Here is a 20132-nt window from a genome sequence, read left to right as displayed (position 1 = left end):
GTGTGCTCTTGCTTTTGTCAGGACTGTCCAAAGGTTCCCCATACTCCTAACTGTCCTCTCTCACTGTCCTGTTCTCACCTTTTCATTCTTGCCTACCAATGGTCATTGCTGTTGGTGACAGCAATTATTTGAGTTGGTTAGGAAGAGATGAGACATCTTAGTCTATAATCCCAAACACCCTGGAAAGGAGAATATTTGGCCCTAAATCATTATGTGGCAAATCCATTCCTGGAGCATCAAGTTTCTGAACGTGAAAACGGCGCAGGTTAAGATCCAGTAGCTTGTGCCAACTAAGGAGCAAAAATGGTTGGTGAGAAAGAGATTTTTTTCTAATCTGCTGAGCTATTACCTTTTCTTATCCTTCAATCTGGAGATCAAGCACTGTTGGAAAATTTCCCTTAATAGTAAGGAATAAGCTTTTGGAAGCCTTATCAAATTATAAGATTTTCTGTTTTTTGATGAGACTGGAACCAACTTTCAGAGCCCAAAAGACTCCACTTGAAGGATGTAACATTGTCTGTTACTGCCCATCACCATGACTCAACTTGCCCATACCTCGACCGTGGGCAGGAAAGAAAACAAAATGATAATGCAAACAAGCCTCTGTGCTTAGGAACAGATACACAACAAATCAACCCACGGGTACTCTGCAGAGAGAATAACTTCACCCATCATATATAGCGTGGCTATCACACTGTATTTACTATGGCTGCTATTAACAGAATCAGCGCACATTTACATGGCAAACGAGATCTCAAGAAAAGACTTGTCAGTACCACTGAAGTACATAGAACAAAGTCTTGGTGTAAGTGAATGGTAATTTTAGTTTCAGCTACAGAGTTGGACAAGTTTGTCTAATTCTTCTGTAGGTAACTGAGTCTTTTCTGCATCATACTTTTTGCAGCTCTTTTACTCCTGGTTTTAAGTGTCTCATGAAGTTATACTTCAGAGTGGTACTTCACAAGGTTCCCTGAGGAGAGGTGAGGAGAGGAGACAAGGGGAGAGGAAGATACGAGACTAAAGCTATTGATCCCACACAGCCAATTTCCACCCTGCTTGCCCACAGCCACAGAATACAAAGTATTAGGACATTCTTCACAATTTTGTGTATTTTACCTTTTTTTTCCAGGTGCTAAGGTCCTCATCATTCCTACTAAGACAGGAGCTTTCAAAACCATTACTGACCCTTCTGTGTACCTCAGTTCACATGAAATCCTGTAGATTGTTACATTCCTAAGAAGATGCCTGGGTCCCTTTCCAATGGACAAACATGGCTTTGAGTAGTTCAAAATTTAAATACATACTGGCCTCTTGTGGGCTATGCTGTTACATTCTTTACCTTGGCTTCAGCCATTTCTCACTCTTGGAATAACTGGATGATAGAACTTTACAGGAGTAAAGCTTCTGTAGGCCAAAAGGATATATTTTTTATGTAAAAATAAACACTAGCTCCCCAATTCCAAGTTTCGTTACGATTGATTGCTATACCATTTCATAACTTTGATCAACGGCAGACTATTAAACAATTTACCTACCTTGCTTTTCATGTTAAAAGCAAAATATGTGCATCAAGGTTTCCAACAGTTAAACACTCAACAAATCCTGATTTGGTGTTTAAGTCAGTCCCTGGTGCTCTTTTTACATCTCAGTGAAATGGCCAGGCTTTGGCTTCGTTATTTTAAAGTTATACAGGCAGCAGGTTCCACCATTTCCGAGTCAGTTACTCAAACAGGGACTAGGCTCTTTGCAAAAGATGTTCACAATGTTTGATTATAGAGAGCATTCTTTAATCAGTTCTCTTCCACTCCTTACTAAGTCTGAGATTCTGTCACCCTTCTTCATATGGAGAAGGACTTCATTCCCAACAAGTAAGGTACTTCTCAAGAGGAGAATGAATTAGAGATCACAACCTGTGTATTTAGGTGTTTTACTTTACTTGTGTTAACAGCAGCAGTGCTGAAACAGTGCAGTACAAGAGGCTGGTTTTCGTGTATATGGGTCTACCCATTCTGAAGAACACAAACTTCTTCTTGCTTCTATCTTGCTTGCAATGAAGGCTGAACTCGTGGCAATAAACTGCTGCTCTTAACTGATGGCATTTGATTTCTGTTTGGAACAGACTGCCGTTATCTATTCCATATTCATGTTAAATTTAAATGTTAAGAGAATCTAGTGCAGCAGGCACCTGGCTTATGCTTTGCAAAACACAGTAACACAAAAAAAACAAAGAATGTTAAAAAATAGCCAGCTTCCAAAGGCTGACAGGAATAATTCCATGGGTAAACTCCAGAAAAAGCAATGGCAAAACCCCCAGGAAATATACCACCTTTCCTGTTTATTTTAGATGATTTCTGCTAGTCCAGAAAAGGAGGAGGAAGGTAAAGAATTTAACAAAAATCAAGAAAAAAACGTGCAGAGGTTGAAACATTGTCAGCTTTTCCAGTGAGCAAAAAAAATTGTATACAGACAGCAAAAATAAACACATGCTGTGGTTCACAGACGAAAGAGGGATTCCAGCACAACAGGAGGCTCTGTGCTCCCTTCTCTAGAAGTTACTGTTACTGTTAACATAGATGCATTTATCAAACCAGAAGTATGTGGAAATTGGATCAGTCATGCTGTAAAGTGGATAAGGTATTATTTATTACTTGTCTAATAAATCTATCAAGGAATCAACCTTCACTTACCTCTTTAATAGTCTAATTCAGAAACAATAGCCCAACTTAGATACAGAGAAACCTGGTATCTGGGCTGGAAGTCACATTTTCCTCAACAAAACCAATACACTGCGGATCCAATCCAATTCCTCCCGCCTATCCAAACTGACTCAAAAACCAGGCAGTCCCTTTCCATGGTCATTTCACAGTGCTCATGAATCTTCCCCCATGCTTCTGTTCTTACACCAGCTCCTGTGGCATGTTGAGTGGGCATGTGTGCATGCACACACACTGCTGTGGGGGGAAAAGCAATGCATATGAATGAGAAGATCTTTCAGTTTGGATCATTAAGCCTGGCCACACTGCCAGACACAGGCCTCAAAAAGGGGAGGAGTGGCTCTGAATGATATCTTTATTACCCTGACATTTGAGATACTTGAGTGTTTGCTCTCACAACAGCCTAAAAACCAAAATGATGACAGTGATAGTGAAACCAAACACATTTGGTTTTCCTTCTTTTAAGACAAAAGGAGTCAAAGCTAAATTACAAGAGCAGATTTCTGTTGTTCTTTTGTGCCTTATTAGTTTTGACTTATTTCCTGACAGTCTTCCTTGTGCCCACTTCAGAGGCAAACAAGCTGAGCTTGCAAAGGAGAAAGAGCAAAACAATCTATGCAGGGTGGGGAAAACCCTCTGATCACTGGAGAGAAATGTTGCCTTTACCTTTACAGAGGAAATGAGACACCTTGCAGCCGCTACTGAGTCTAGAGGAGTTAAAAGTCAGACATAATAAGAAAACTTTGACTCAGGCAAACACTACTGTTTCCCAAAGGAGAAATGCATTTAGTAAGATGCACAGTATCGCAGACTTCTCTGTCCCCAAAATGCTGAGATGTAATGAGATCAAAAGGTAGGCAGAAGAGGCTGAGCCCTCTGAAGAGTGTCTGGCAAGACAGGCTCTCTCCAAGGGAAGATACGATCCCTGAAAAACACTACCTATCAACATATTGGATTAAAACTAAAGCAATACAGTGACAGTTAACTATTTTAAGCCTAAGAAACAATAGGCAGATAAGAGATAAAGAAGTAATAGGGAACACAGAAGTTGAGTAGTGTGGTCCAGTGGAGAGAGAAAGCCAGGAATTGCAACACCCGAGCCCTCTGCCAGGCTGTTTAAGCTTTATCTTCTTAAATGCTCTGAGCCATATCGCCAGCTCTGGTGCCAACATGGCTTTTAATTCCGAGTAAATAATTTCACCTTTCTCTGCGTTCATCTTTGCCATCAACTGAATAAACTTGACACTGCTGCCCTGCTGGGGATTACACGGTGCACAAGCTTGGGCAGTGCTTCTGCATCGAAGTTAATCATACCCCCTTCTGTGACTTTCACACCATGCCATGTGAACGTGACATCTGTTGTATATGGTTGCTGGAGCCTAAACTGTATCAGTACTCAGAGGAGAACAGACTCTTCTCCTTCCTCGTGTGTAACTGAAGGAATTAATCTCTTTGTGAATATATGAAATTTGCTTTTAGACATTAGAAATCAATGCTTGTGGTGTTTACAGCATGCAGTTCTTTACCTGTCCCTTATGCACAAAGCTGCAAATGCTGCTTTCATTCATGTATTTCTTCTGTGCTTTTGAATGGGTACTTTTTTTCTTGCAGGACTCCTGTGCTGCCCTACATTATCCTAGGTTGATAGTCACTCTCACAGACATCAGCAAATACACATCTACACACTTGGCACAAGAAACAAGGTTATTCCCAATCAGAAGAAGTGTTTTAACAAATTGTGAATTTACCATTTCCCTTTGTTTAAAATGGTTTCCGAGGAAAGAAAACATCAAAAACAATAGTGCAGGTCCCCTTCTAAAACCTGCCAACTCACCAATCAACAACCACACACTTTTGCTGCATGGTTCACTTCAGAGACAGCAAGGAAGTGACAGTAACCAAGGTCCTGTTTAGTGATCTCTTCAGACTCAAGACCTCTTGCAACTGCAAATTCACAGGTTAGGATTTTCCAAAGCAGACTATTTGTAGAGGAAACATCCAGAACTGCTACTTTTGCAACTCTTGCACGTAAACACCACACTATACCACACATGACTGCAAGGTAGCTGACATTTTAGAATAATTTGACCAAGTCACCTTTATCTTGACCCTTCAGACATGTGCTTTACCTAGGGACAGCTCTTGCTCTCAAGTGTAATCTTAGTTTTTGTTTTTACATAATTCTGTGTATCTGCTGATCTCAGAGTACCTACAAAAGGGCAGAGTGTGTCATTAGTCTGTTACCATGACAAACAGGATAACTTTGCTCAAGTGTGACAGCCAATGACAAAAAGACCAGCAAACAAGCGAGGTATTGAGTTAGGCTCTGCCCTGTTCATGAAGTGTGAAAAAGCTTATGAAACAGAAGAAATCACAGCTGGTTCTAAATAAAATAATCTCAAGTTTTGTATATACTAACCTACCTGGAGAGAGGAGTTCAGACCTCTGGGAAACTACTGTGTTGTAGGTTTTAATGCTGTAGTCTTTGGTACCAAGAGGCCTGGTCAGTGAGCTGGAAAGAGAGGATGAAGCGTGCTAGGAATTTTCTTTTAATAGAGAAAGAGTGCTCATTAAGCAGAGAAGTCCAGTAAGACACAGAGCTTAGCTTAGTTCCTATTGTCAGCTCAGTTTCAAACCAACTGATTACAGACGCAGCAGCACCACTCATCTCAAGTGCTTCTGCATGGCCAGACCTTCTTTCTCCTAATCTTAAGCATTTCTTAAGACTACCTCTGCTGTCAGAAGAGATAAAAACAGCTGATATAAGGTCTTTCAGACCTCAAACTCTATTAAAAAAAAAGGAGAGAGAGAGAGAGAGAGGAAAAAAAGACAGAGAGAAAAAGGTTAATTAGAGTAAGGCCAGAAAGTAAAGAAGAGGATTAGCTCCAAATCTGTTAGACAAAATAACACTACAAGAGGCATTTGAATATTTTGAACCTGACCAAGTGGCATGCTCTTGCCTGGTGTGAGATGGCAGCAGTGCAGCCCTCATAACCAGATTTTGCAACTAGGCTGACATTTGCTTTGTACTAGCGAACTGATGCAAAGCAGTCTGATTTTATCAGTGACCACTCTCTGAGGACATTCCACATATGAAGAATGAGAGTGGCCAGCAGACTAGATTTCCTTCATCAGTAAAAATTGTTCACTTCTACTCTGTTAAGTGAAAGCACTGCCAACTAATACCTGCTGAGGATCTGCACAAACACCTCAAACTTAGTATCGTGGAGCCCTTTATACCTTGTTTGCCATTAAACAATTCTCCTCTAGAAAGTCTCTTTGTGCAGAAGGCAACTCATGCATTGATCTTCACTTCTATATGCACACTCCTATCAATCATCAACAAATATTCTTTACCAGATGCACAGGACACTGATGACAGAACAAGTCATTTTATTCACTGAGTCAGTTTTGACACTGAAGGGCACTGAGCAGCAGAAAACATCATTTATAGGGAGTTTCACTTAGAATGTTATTCAGTAGTGCTTTTGTTATTTCTAAGGAGTGCTTAGATGCAATAGTGTTGCCCCTTCAAAAGAATCGAAAGCAATGGGGAGAATATAACTAGCAAGGTTTACATAAAGCTAACAGTCATGTTATGCTCAAAATCTTAAGTTTATTGCTCTATTTAATGACTACCACCAGTATTTTTAAAAAGAATGCCAGTTCTTCCTGTTAGCTTCGCACAAAAGGAAATATTTTAAATACAGCAATAAAATCAAGTGGTTTAAAGAGAACACATTTTGCCACACATTCATGCAAACCCTGCTGACAGGATTTTTACAGGTTCATGGATACAGAATCAGCACAAAGAATGGGTACTGAAATATTGGGAAACTTTCCCCACAGTGATGAAGTTGTAGGCATAACATTTCAGGCTCTACACCCTGCACCTACCGATGTCAATGGCAAAACCTCAGTAGGAGCAGGATAAGCCCTTATTGTTCTGAAAGCTGCTTTACCTTCTCCTGGTTAGGAAGTGCAGTAAATTCTCACAATCTCTTGCACTAAAAAAAGTGGTGGGTTTTGGTTATTGTTACAAATAAAGAGAAGCAAAAATATTTTTAGTAGATCACGACAGCTTCTATTCACAAAACACTCATCTTTCATGTTAAGAAGGTCCTGTGTACCTTCATTTTTCTCTGCTCAGTAAAGCACTTAAACATGTGCTTGCCTCTAGGCATTAAACACAAAGTAGTCTCCACAGCCTGACTGAGGTCTAAAAAGAAAAGCACGGGCAGCAGTCTACTACTGAAAAGGAAACAGTGCTGCCCAGACTAGTGATTAGAATGGGCTAATGATTGTCTAAATTTGGTTTGAGGGCAAATTTATCAAACAGCCAACACTATTCAGACTGATTTTATTTTATAGCTGCCTATAGGATTTGCCTTGATTTTAAAGAGCACTGGGCACCCAGTCACATTCAAGTTTAAATTCATAGAATACAAGTGATTTTACTATTACATTTTTAATAATGATGAATTCAACTCACAAAATTCCTCACCCGAATTCAAACATGAAATTTCAGGGGAAATTGTATTCAGAATGTGGTCTGACTATGTAAAAAGAGAAACTACTTGTAAAAATAAAATGTGGTTAGATACTGAGATGCTAAAGTATTCACAAAAAGAAAAGGTAAAGTGTGAAGAATTTATGTTCAAATTGACTTTTACTATTCACCTCAGATTCACCCAGCTGTCATGATACTGGGGTACACTGCTGGTAAGAATTGGAGGTAAGAATTTAACTCACAAATATTTTTTCCCCTTATTTCTGGTAACACTGGTGGTTGACTGCTTTAGAAAAAATAAACAAGCAAACATGATGTGTGAAACATCATTTCAATGTGAATCTACTTGAATCTTTCAACGCAGAGGCTCAGAAAGTTTACGATTTACACAGTATTCGGTAATTTTATATGTAAAAACAATCAGAAAGAGGCAAAAAGTTACTTTCAAGCTTAGTCAACATACGGCACATTTCAGCATGACAATTCAAAAAGTTTCACACTGTATTTGGATATATTAGCAATGATCTTTTAAAAATAGCAAACTTAAGACAGTGGATTTTTTTTTCTGAGTTTTTTTTCTTGCTTTTGTAACAAATGAAGCTACTATTCTTATTTACAGTATAAATAAGCCTGGTTTTGGTGAAGATTATGTCCTGTCACATATGTTTAAGACAAGGCGTACCTCAGCTCTTAAATGTCACTGCAAACAAGGGCATAAAAGCAATATCAAAGTAAAATAATATAACTTTCTTTCCAGCTAAGACAGCCAGGTTACCATGTGTCTCTTATCAGATCTGCAATATATCTGAATGCAGCCAAAAGTTCTCTTGGTTTTAGCATTTAGGAATACCATGAACACTTATTCTTCTGCTGCTCTAGAAAGCTGTTTTCCGTACAAGCTCATGACATGATGGACAAATTGATACTGTTCACAAGTCTGGATCATTCCTCCCCTGAAAAGGAAAGAAAAAAAGAAAAGGGAAACAGCAGCCTTATTACCTGCAAACATATGAGGAAAGGGCACAGCTAACGTGAAGCTTGTGTTACACACAAAAGGTCTATTCCAAAGCTTCCTGAAATGAGAAGTGCCCATTCATTGCAACCAGCTCGCAGTCTGTCCGCAAGCTCCATTTTGAAAGTCTCTGCTAGCCAAGGAACTGAAGGCAGTCAGAACAGGAACGGGCTTCACCTTTGTCTTTCTTGGCAGAGGCCCTCATCCAGTAAGGCAACACCATCATCATTTACATTCATATTCCCAGGGCACCTATACTCCAAGCACCATTTTGAACATCATGAAAAGCAACCCCCAACCCAAAGCTCTAGACAGATAGATGGGAGCAGGGAGAATAAAGAGGGAAAGTAGCATATCCAAGACTTCACAGCTGCACTGCAGACTGAATTCAGGATAAGAGAGGGCCAGGCCAGAGCACTGATGCAGCACACACCTTCTCCATTCTGGAATGAGAATTATTTCTCCTGTGCCATCCCACACTGTGCTTTTAGCAAGTTCACCAGGGAACTAGGGGATGGCCAACAGGATTTTGGAACAGACAATGGAACTTTAACAAAAGACAACTCAGATTTGTTACTGAATTGACTGCCACGCACACCTTGATGAGTAAAAGACTCCCAGCACAGAAATTTGTTTTGGTTCACCTTTTATTTCAGCTTTTGCGGTTCTCTTTAAAACTGCAAACCTGAAAGGAAATGCAAGCAGGAGCAGAAACGGTTTGCTTTTCCATGTGTCATTAGCCTGTGTATTTCTGCAAGTAGCATATTAATCAACACAAGTATTACAGTGGGAGACAGAAATTAACAAAAATAATAAGGATAAAGTTGTCCATTTCAAGCAGATTTTACTGATACTTAAGATTCTGCTAAGAGTATCTTGTCAACAGTGATATGATCTCTTGATAATCCATTACGAAAATAATTGAATCCCATGGCTCAAATTCACAGAAGGTGTATGCAGAATTGTGCCAGCATTGGTGCTGCTGCACAGATCTCAGGAACACAGCGCCAAAAGGAAGCGTTGAGGAACATGGGAACCCACAGGTGGCCAAAGCCAACCAGACTGTGTCTGAGGAAGAGCATATGTGGTGCATTCCCTTAGAAATCTTCACCAGAGGAAATTAATGAAATGTTACTTCCTCTGAGCCAACTGGATAGCAGACTTCTTCCCCTTCTTGGGGACTGTTCTCTTCTCTGAGGTCCAGCTTAACAATTGTGGGTCACACAGTAACCACACCAGTAAGGCTGGTTTGGGTAATGAGTAAGTAATGAGTGGGCAAGACAACCTTCTCTTTCAGCCTCTTGCAGTTATTTTGTGAAGTGGCTGCTCGAAATAACACTTAACAATGAGCAGGGAAGGGCAGGGACCCATGCTCCAACCTCTCATCAGTATGCAAAGGTGGAAAACACACACTGCATTTCTAAAGAAACTATTTCCTAACTGAGCATCTCCTCCCTATCTGCTCTATTTAATACAACTCACAGTTGATCAGTTTCTGACTCCTCCTGTGCTGCACACAGCATTGGAATACATTTATGTCAGTCCATGACACACAAGGAATGTGAGTCATATCTGACAATTACTCTCCATGCAATTCCATTAACAGTGAGGTTGCATCCTGAAGTTGTAGCAACATAAGCACTAGGGTGGCCACCGAGCTTCAGACCACAGGACATGACTTTCCTTTTTATGTGATCCCCTGCTATGTGGTGGCTTCCTCCCCGTCCCACACACATGCACACCATGACATGTATTTGCTCTCCAGGCTTTGGGACAGAATACAGAAATTATGTTTTCACTCCTATTTACCAAAGAAACCTTTCAAATCTGATCTGCATTGAGTGAAAGGACAGCAAATATCTCTCAGCACTGTGGGAAGGATGCAGGAATGATCACTTCCTCTCCTTAGTCATACTAGGTTATTTTAGGACCAACTGTTGGCCACTGGTGCAAAGGCCAGTGTACAGCATTTTTCCAAGAATCTGTAAGGGAATGGAAAGGAAAGAAACATTTGCTCCCTTCACCCCCACAGCAACCTCAAAGTGGGTTCTCTGCTGCTGTGAAGCAGTGAGGTGCCTTTCTTTATGTGTCTGCTCTGGCCTGCATCCAACCCTCTTTCCTTAAGACCCTGGTGACTCCTTCCCATCCACTCTATTTTCTCTAGTCAGTAACCACCAGAGGAGGAGGAGATAGAGAGGATCTTCCTTCCTATAGCTGCTTGGACATTGCCTCATCCTCTCACACTGGTTTGAAGTCACATGTAGATTTTGTGGGGGTTTAGTGACAATAACAGTGGATGGCAGCATGACTTCCAACAGACTACAAGCCCCATTTTCACTCCTTGAAGAAACCATGATCTTCTATAGCAAGGATGGTGATGTGATTGCTTTCCATTCTGAGTATTTTCTCCTGTGACATTTAAATGGCCTTTTCCTATCCCATCCCACCCCTGAGAGGTACATGGCAGGTACAGAGGTCCCTGCAGGCTTTCTTTCCTTCCATGACATTTCTTTAAATATGATCTCCCTTCTCCAGCCTTTGCAAATGACTGCCAGTTCCACTCTCCCTGGAAAGCTAGTATTTTTAATTGGCCTTCTGTATCAAGCACATTTGTAAGCAAGTGTCTTCAGCATTCATTTGTATGGCTATTTTCCTGTGCAACATTAGTCACAGAGACAAGATATTTCAGATCCAGCCAGGTATTTCACTGGGCCATGGACAATCAGCGCTCTCTACTCATATTGTGGTTTTCTATTTCTTAAGAAGCCTTTCCTTGTCTGGCCTGAAATCCATTGAAACAGCCAAACCTCCAAGTCCCTGCAGGTTCCTGTCTATCAGAGCCTCAGCAGGGCAGCAAGCATTTCATTTTCTGCCTCCCACTGAGCATAATTTCTCCTCTGAAATAAAGTTCAGCGTGGGGTTGAGGTTCTTTTTTTTCCTGAGAAAAATCTTTGGTATGTTTTTCGTGACATCTCTTCCCCCGACTACATTTATCATTATCATTAGAGAGAGCACTGAGACATGTTTTGATGGCACTTGAAACCAGTGGGAGAGGAAAAATAACATCTCTGGTGCAAAATTCAAGCCTGTTTACTTCATAATCAAACTCAAGGTGGTGTGTTAAGAAATGCTTAACTGGAAAACATTGAATTTCTGGTGATTTTCATAGCCCCTTTCATGTGTCTGCAAACACTCCAGACTGCATACTCTCTCTCTCCCCACAAAGTCCCAAGCAGCCATGCCCTCCCAACAGTGCTCACTGCTCCAACTATGCAAGAACAGTTTTCTTTACTCCTGCTGGGAACAAAGTGCTGATCTGTGGTTCTGAACTTAAGTACAGCAGACCTTTGAGCCTTTGCTTCTGTAAGAACATGGGGCCAAGTCCTCAGCTGTGGAAAGGTCATCCCTTACTGCACTGAGCTGTGCAGCTGCACAGCTGTGCAAAGTTTTGATGCCAGCTGTGAATCTAGTTCAGTTCCAGGGCTGTTCACTAAGGTTCACTGCTCACAAAACAGGCAAAGATTACAACTGCTTAGAACTGGACAACCTCCTTCCAGGAACATTCTCTCTTTGCCTCCATTTGCTTTTTGTTCCTCTCCTCTTCCCATTTGTTTCTCCTAAAGGAAAGATTACCTTTTTTTTTTCCCAGAAAGGAAACAGGTTTTCTTACCTGTCTAACCGTAACTGGCAGGCTGTTCGCAATATGTCAACTATGCCCTCGCTCTTCAGCTGTTTACAACAGACACTAGTAGCAATAAAGCAGCCAGTCCTCCCGATGCCTGCACTAGAGGAGGCAAAAGCAGAGAAAGGGAGTGGAGATGTTAGAATGGCTTTGGAACTCTCTTGTTAAATGAGCACCAATAAACCAGCAACCAAACCCTATTATCCCTTCCTCTCTCCAACCTTTGCCAGGTGGGTGCTTTCAAATATAAAGCCATACCTAGGAAAAAATACTAATTTCAATGGGACAACACAATTAAGTGTGAGGTACTCACAGGTACAGTGCTAAAAATGGACTGTTGGGTACTGTTTGACCTGATGTGCCATTGAGCCTGACATTGAACCATTGAAAATAAGCAGTTAAACAGTACTTCTTAGTTAGACTTGGTCTCAAGGCAATTCTTGCTTTGAAGGCAACCTTTGTTTTGAGATTCTTAACCCTAACAGCTTCTTTGAGAGCTATTTTCATTCACAGGTACAGTAAAAAAAAATAACAACCCCTTTGCTTAAATAATTAGAGCTAACAGCCTTATAGTAAGTGTGATGCCATTTGCTGATCAGATCTACAATCTAGTAATTCTCTGAATTATTGCTGGATACAAAAAAGTCACTATTAAAGACATTTCTTTGTTTTCCCTGAACACCTTTGTATCTGATTCAGTCCTTCTGTAATGACCAGAATTTATTTTATTCTCAAGGGCACAGTGCTATCAAAGCTGTGAATTCTTCTTATCACCTAATAATAAATGAGCAGCAAAAGCTTGCAGCCCTTCTTATGCATTAAATAATTAAGTGAGCATTCTCAGGAATAATTACTTGACACAACTGCAAGAAATCCTGCTTCCATTTAACTTGCACTAAATTCATAATACAAAACCACCAGCAACAAACGTACAAGCAACAACGGAGTTTGCGGTCAGCTGCTGCTCGCAAAGTCCTAATACTGTTTCTTTGACTGTATAGACAGGTCTTTCACTCTGCATTTAAGCTTGCTAGGGAAACAGCTACATTGGAATTGTTTTAACTTCATTTGGGAGATGATCTTATTCACTAAGAACTTATCCCAGTCTTCAAATAATTGTGATGGAGGTACCTACCCAAGCTAAAACTTTTGTCCCTGAAACTCTGTACCTCATGCCCTGATTTCTGTTTTCTTTATTACATCTAGTTTGTTCATCAGTACTTTCAACATTTCAGGGTTTCAGAGGACTCTTTGCTGCATAAGGATGTACATTAATGGTAAAAAAAGGCCTTTCAGCTTCCAATTTATGCCATAACCAAACAGGCCACAGTACACAGCTGTTGTACTGTTATACTTGTATTCTTGTATACTGTTACCCATCCACAGACCTCAGAGTATTTTGCAAAGGGAGGGAACAACACCCATTTTTAGATAAAGCTAACAGCACCGAGACAGCACTTGTGCCAGAACAAGCTGCAGGTCTCTCAGCGGCTAAGGCAAAGTCATAACCTTTCCTAGATTGCCCGAGTGGTGCATTATCCACAGGACTTTAACAGGACCGACTACTAGCCTGCCTTTAGCATAAAGCTGCTTTTAAGCTGCCACAAAAATGATAAGAGGGCTGGAACACCTCTCCTACAATGACATAGGCTGAAAAAGTTGGGGTTGTTCAGCCTGAAGGCTCTGGGGAGACATTATTGCAGCCTTTCAATACTTAAAGGGGGCTTATAAGAAAGATAAGGACAGAGTTCTTAGCAGGGCCTGTACCAATAGGACAGGGAGTAATGGTTTTAAACTGAAAGAGGGTAGGTTCAGACTAGATATAAGAAATGCTTTACAATGAGGGTGGCGAAACACTGGACCAGGTTGCATAGAAAGATGGCAGATGCTCCATCCCTGTAAGCATGCAAGGTCAGGTTGGATGGGGCACTGAGCAAGTTGAAGATGTACCTGCTCATTGCAGGGGAAATTGGACAAGATCATCTTTAAAAGTCCCTTTAACTCAAACTATTATATGATTCTAATAGCTTCATGATTAGGTTCAGATCTATTTTTTCTTAAAGGTACGTTATTTTACATCACTGAAGGCCAAAGCCACAGTGATTATGTTCTACTGACGATCTCCCACAAAGGCCAAAGGAGCTACAGTATGCAGCATAACACAGGCCTTGGCGATGTTTGCTGCATAAACCACCCTCAAACAGAGGAAATGTATTAAATTCCTTCTTCAGATAAAATGACTGTAACTGTGAATAATCTCAAAGTGTCCTAGCCACTTACCACATAAAATACTCCATAATCCTATCACCATGTCTCTTAGTAGTTATTTCAAATAAAAATGCTCCATCTTCCCTCAGAGTACTACCGTGTCATGAGGATGACACCATACAAAAAGGAGGACAAAACAAGTATGCAAATCAAGAGCGACACGGTGACCAGAATCTTTACCTGCAGCAAGTACCATAACATTTCAAGGAGCTCTGAGAGACTCACAGATTTCCAAGTGCAAAGGAGACTTTCTTACAAACCATTTGTTATTTTTCTCTGAATTCTCCCCAGTTTGTCACAATCTGTTTTAAAACACAGGCAGAAAAACTGGAGATTTGCATCAGACAAACATTTTACTAGTGATTACTCCATATTGGCTTCTAGGTGGATGTTTGGTGACACCAGGCTACCCATCACTCATGCCAACAGTCTCTTTAAAAACATTCCCGATGTATGATAACATCTCATTTACTGCGGCTTCTGGATAGCAACTAGCCATCATTTCCTAGAAGATGTTATTCAAAACTAGGTAAAATTCTTTACAAAAATCCCAAAGATCAATTGGCAAAATGCATTTTATTGAAATTACAGAAGATTACCCTGGTGAGATTACTGCATTGCTGTCCTGATTTTCACAGTTGTTTTATCACCTGATGACTTCTACCCACCTGAGGAGGGGAATTGGGAAAAGGAAAGGAGACCCATGGCTTGATATAAAAATATTTTTTTTAAATAATAAAACCAATACTAATAACAGTATTTGTATAAAGTATACAGAGTTATGTTCAGCCAATATAGTGGGGGAGTAGGTCTTGGGAGTAGAAGAGTGGTCAAGACCCTCTTGGGATGTCAGCCATCAAAGCAGGAGAGCCATCCCCTGGAAAATCCCCAATTTATAGTGAGCATGAAGTTTATGGTATGGAATAATTTATGTTGGCCAGCTTAGGGTCAGCGTGGGGCCAACTGTCCTGGCTTTTGCTCTCCCTTCTGCACCTGTTTAGGTGCAGTGCACTCTCTCTCTCTCTTGCATGGGCCCCAACCAGCGTGGCCCCAGATGCGGGTGGCATGGGCCTAGCCCCAACTTAAGCTTAAGCCCTGCTGCAGCTCCAGCCTGAAAAAGAGAGCTGGGGAACTCTTCAGAACCATCAGAAGGGACCTGCAGTGGAGAAAGGAGAGGGATCTGAGGAGAACAACTTTCAAAAACACCAAAGTCAGTGGCCTGTGGGAAGGGCACCACATGGAAGCAGAGGGAGGATGGGAGGAGGCCTCCCCTACCCCTGAAGAGGAAGGAGTGGCAGAGACTGAATGGCATGAACTGACTGCAACCCACATTCCCATCCCCTTGCACCACTGGGCAAAGGCAGGGAGGTGAAGAAACTGGGAACAAAGCTGAGCCTGGGAAGAAGGGAGGGGTGGGGGGAAGGTGTTTGACTTTAAGATCTGGTTGTATCTCTTACAGTTCTACTCTGATGTTGTTGGTAACAAATTAAAATTGTTGTTTTTTTTCTCCCTATGATGAGTCTGTCTTTTGCCTGTGACCATTTAAGTGGTGAGAAGCCCTCCCAGTCCTTATTTTGACTAGCCTCCTTTTTGGGGCATCGTGGTGCTCAGTTGTGCACTGGGCCTAAACCACAACGTGGACCAATTTTTTAAAATACTCTTGGGTGAAAACCACCCAGTATAGCTGATTTAAGAATGGCTAGTATTTGTTGCTTAACATATTCCCTAGTTAGCAGTGCAAAAGAATGTACTTCTTCATGTCTACAAATGGTAAGTATATAATCCTACTTCTTTCTGAAGACAAAAGTATCTATCTTAATCTATTTTTTCTGCTTTGTGATTGATAATTACAATTTTCTCATCAGGCTTCAAACCACTGCTAAGATTTTGTTTCTCTCATATAAGATTTTTTCATCTTTGCCAGGGACTTTTCATGGATATTTCAGTTTTACTATCAATTGCATACATTTCCTGTCTGTTGATTAGTACTTGCTGCAACCAGCTTTGACAGTGTTTCATTTGTTTTATGTATTGCCCTTAAATTATTGTCTTTGGCCTAATGAGGATATGTTTTTAAATCAAAGAAGGAATCTACAACACGTGGGTGGGGCTGAGGCTTAAAGGAAAATGTTCTCATTTTTCTGCTTGCATGTGCCTTCCTACTCAATTTCACTCACAGTACATCAAGCTTTGGTAACCTGGCCCTTTTGAGATCCCTAAAGGCACGTATTTATGGTAAGACAAAGAAAATGAGACTGTTACTGCTTGTAACTGAGCCACCAGCACCTTCTGTGTTCAGCTCAGACTGTATCTAAATGCAACACTTTATAACAGAAAATTCCTGTAATTAAAATTTTAGAAGTTCCAAACGTATTTCAGAAGCAGTTGGGCAAGACCTCCCCCATGTCTGACTGATGGCCAATATGACAGTATTTGCACTTTGCCACTGTAATTGAAGAAGCCCTTAGAAGTCTGATATAACATTTCTTTACCTGCAGTGAACAATCACTGGGGCATTCTTCTCTTCTGCACTCTGCATTGCCTCTTCCACTTCCAGTACTAGCTGTAACAGAGGAGGGGCTTGATCTGGTGTCTTCTGGTCTGGCCAGGATGTGTACCAGTAATGTTTCAGGTTTCTGAGTTCTTCTCCTTTCTGCAATCCAGTTAAGACAAACACCATGAAGTTTTAAAAGAACTTCTGGTTCTAAATTGATATTGAAACCTGGCCTCCCTTTCAAGAAATAGATGAGTAAATCAATGCTAAACGGAACAGGAGATCTAAAAGGCAAGCCACAAAACGCAGAAATCTGGATTTCAAATATCATGTCTGCACTTCAGTAAACTGCCTTACAAACCGCCCCCCCTCCCGAAGTATGCTGCTCTTTTAGTGCCAAGAGCTGTGTGCAAAACTCTCCAGGCAGTCTGTTCCCTCTTGACAGATTCATTCAGCAAAGCCAGAGCTGTGCTTGTGACATAATTGCTTTCATAATGTATTTGACAGACACAGAGCCAGAAGCCATATCTCTGTCTCTGATAGCTAGATAGATGAGGGAGAGAGATGGGAGCTTATTTTTCTCTCTCTTCTGACAGACAGACTCATATCAGTTTCCTGTCAATTCTACTCTTCTCTTAGACATGGTGAGAAATTCAGAGACACTATGGAAGGTGGGAATTGTATTGAGCTGCAGTCCAGGGCTTTCTGAGAGACACAAATTCCAATTCTCTGTATGTTTCAGCATGGCTATGAATATAACAAATGAGCCATTACTTTTTCTCAGTGCCAAGTAGCACTGCGTGCTTCTGATTTTGTGTGTTCAAAGTGACATCCTTCTGCCCGATTTCTAAAGATGCCAAATAGTAACATGGAGCACAGGGAACCAGCCTTACCCTTTCAGCCATTACATAAGTCAGCTGGCATAGGGCTAAGCAAATGTCTTCAAAAAGGTCCAGGAACAGAAGTGTTAGCTTCCACAACCTTCCCTTAAACACATGGCTGGCTGAGTTTAAGAGGGGAGGAAAAAAAGAAAAAATTTGTCTCTTTCTAAAGAACCACGCACAAAAATCTGGAAATAGCTTCTGTCATCTATACTCATAAATCCCTATCACTGTCAGTCACTGGATGTTAAAAGTGCTCTGTGATTGTGCCACTTTCCATCCTTTTCTGGTTGACAAAGCTTTTGCATAGCTTCACAGTGAACTAGACTGGGGATGTGATCTAGTTAAATCTTTTTTCTTTCTCATGCTGGCTTAATTTTCAGATGGATCCATCAATCTCTCTCTTTGGCTTACCACACAGTCACATAAATGCTTGTGTGGCCACATGTAAGATGGCACAAGAGTAGAAACGAGAGAGCTGGACAAAGGAAGGCTGGGCTTCATTTAACTGCTTTTCCAGTTTATACTGGGTTTAAGTGCTCATTGAAGAACAGCCATAGGAACCTTAAGGGTAAGTTTTAGATCAGTTTAGGAAAAGAGTTTTAGTACTGAAGCACAAAGTCTGACCTTAGGTTATTTACCCTAGTGAGAAGATATTCTGGTTAAGAGAGCATAACTAGTTGTCACAAATAGTACTTGAGCTCACTATGGTAAATCTGATCAAATTTCAACACTGTTCTGAAACATGAACATACACAGTTGCCTCTGACTATGTGTGAGCCACAGAAGTTATGAATACTGAATTCTTAAGTGGGTTGTGAAAAATTATAATAAAAATGTTGTCAATAATACTGAGAGAAAATTAAAAGATAAAAGTTATCTGAAGAAAAACATGAATCACTACATGAAGTCACTCATTTGACAGAAACAGGAAACAGCCAAAGTTCTCATGATGAACTCTGGATGTCTTTAGATTTGTCTACACTCTTACTTTACGCTTCTGCTTACAGAACTCTGACTTCTGTGGTTCTGTACATTTCTGCTTTGACTTTTACAAAATATTCTCTATTGATGCTTCCCTGAGATTGAGAAGACTTCAGAACACCTAGGAGGAAGCAAGACTTAACTGATGGTTTGAAGTCTACCATCATGCACTCTGTAGCTGAGGCCAAGATCACGAAGCAGTGGCTAGACACTGGCAGGTTCCTTTGAGAAAGGAAAACAAGCCTTGCCCTATTGCCTGAGTATTTTCTAAATTTCTAAAGCCTGCCAAATCCAGTCCTCTATTCTGAGAGAAGTATGATAGTCCACCCTGTAACACATGCAGTAATCATACATTGCTGGTGGTGGTATCATATATTTCTGAGCACTCCTGTTTAAGGGGAAACAGGAGTAAAGTTATGGCTTCTCTAGTTTTCACTACCAAGGCATTTAACACGTTTGGTCCACAGTTGCTATTCCACTACTATTATTAAATGACAAATGTACAGCTCCAGGCAATGGTAACCTAATAAATGGTCTCTCAATTTCAGCTCTAGAACTCAGCAGTTCAACTTCTGACATTTTGGGGTGGGGGGAAACAGATGCATCAACTGAAAATCAAACTAGCATGAGCTTAAAGAAAATTATCAAAATGATCAAGTCATTTGAGTAGGGAAGGAACTACATCCTTGGAGATGTGTATGTACAATAAAAGCTTTTGTATCATTTGTGACAGGAAAGCACTTGTCTTTCTTGGCTATGATTGGGAAAAATGTGTGGTATCTATACTTCTTTCCTTATGACTTTGCTGTACGCTGCTACCCTAGCTATTATTTTTCTTTTTCTTTCTGTTAGTGCCTGAATGTACTGAATATGCCAGCCCTGACAAATAATCTGGCTTTCAGCTTGCTGGTTGTTGTTTTTTTTCCCCTGTGGGTTCCACAGTTATATATACAGGAAAGATACATTCATATCTGACACTAAATTCTGAAGCTCCCTCTCTAAGATGGAGAACTTCACTTAAGGAAGAAATAAGCAAGGAGAACAGAATTTCTGATAACATAGAGGTTGCTGTTGGACGAAAGCATTTCACAGGGATGAGTATTAGCATGAAAGGTGCTTGTGAGATGGGAGTATGGCTTATTATGCTTTAATTGTTGTATATAAGCTCTTCTGGGCTGTTCCTTTGTTTTGTGCAACACCTGTTAAAGTGAGAATGGGTTCTGGATATGCTACTGCAATATCGATATTAAAAAACATTCCCTCGCAATTCCTGTATGAAAATGGAACTGGCTATTAACTTCCTGAGAAGGATTTGAATGATCCTTCCCCAGAGAGAGAAACAAATTTCCTTCCGGAAATATAGAAGGAAAGTGGGTTTTTTGTTGGGGATGGGAAAGAGCATTTCAACCTACATCTCTAAAATTAATGCAAAGCTGAAAAAAAAAATAACTGCAATATTCACTACTATTAAAGTACTGTATTTAACAATTTAAAATTATTATGAAAACCTCTTCTGATAGTGTAGTTTTCTATTGAGGAGATTTTGTTTTGTCACCATAACTAAAAAGTGACCGGTTCTGTGAGGTA

At 40.6% G+C, this 20132-nt stretch overlaps 2 protein-coding genes across 2 annotated transcripts in view; both read right to left on the bottom strand.

Annotated features, from left to right (window-relative positions):
• IGSF22 (immunoglobulin superfamily, member 22) overlaps window positions 1-106 on the bottom strand; it is a 27066-nt gene extending 26960 nt beyond the window's left edge. The window contains 1 exon segment of the mRNA XM_010190794.1: window positions 97-106. Coding sequence (XP_010189096.1) covers window positions 97-106 — 10 coding nt within the window.
• A 7701-nt stretch (window positions 107-7807) lies between these two features.
• The window catches only part of PTPN5 (protein tyrosine phosphatase, non-receptor type 5 (striatum-enriched)), an 82398-nt gene continuing 70073 nt past the window's right edge, over window positions 7808-20132 (bottom strand). The window contains exons 11-13 of the mRNA XM_010190793.1: window positions 16679-16839; window positions 11907-12020; window positions 7808-8177 (exon numbers count right to left, since the gene is read on the bottom strand). Coding sequence (XP_010189095.1) covers window positions 8084-8177; window positions 11907-12020; window positions 16679-16839 — 369 coding nt within the window. The 3' untranslated portion in view covers window positions 7808-8083. The remainder of the gene's footprint in view (window positions 8178-11906; window positions 12021-16678; window positions 16840-20132) is intronic.

The sequence above is a fragment of the Mesitornis unicolor genome, unplaced genomic scaffold, assembly GCF_000695765.1.
Source record: "Mesitornis unicolor isolate BGI_N332 unplaced genomic scaffold, ASM69576v1 scaffold1178, whole genome shotgun sequence".
NCBI lineage: Eukaryota > Metazoa > Chordata > Aves > Mesitornithiformes > Mesitornithidae > Mesitornis > Mesitornis unicolor.
The sequence above is the reverse complement of the archived record's forward strand: the minus strand, read 5'-3'. Positions and strand labels throughout refer to the sequence as shown.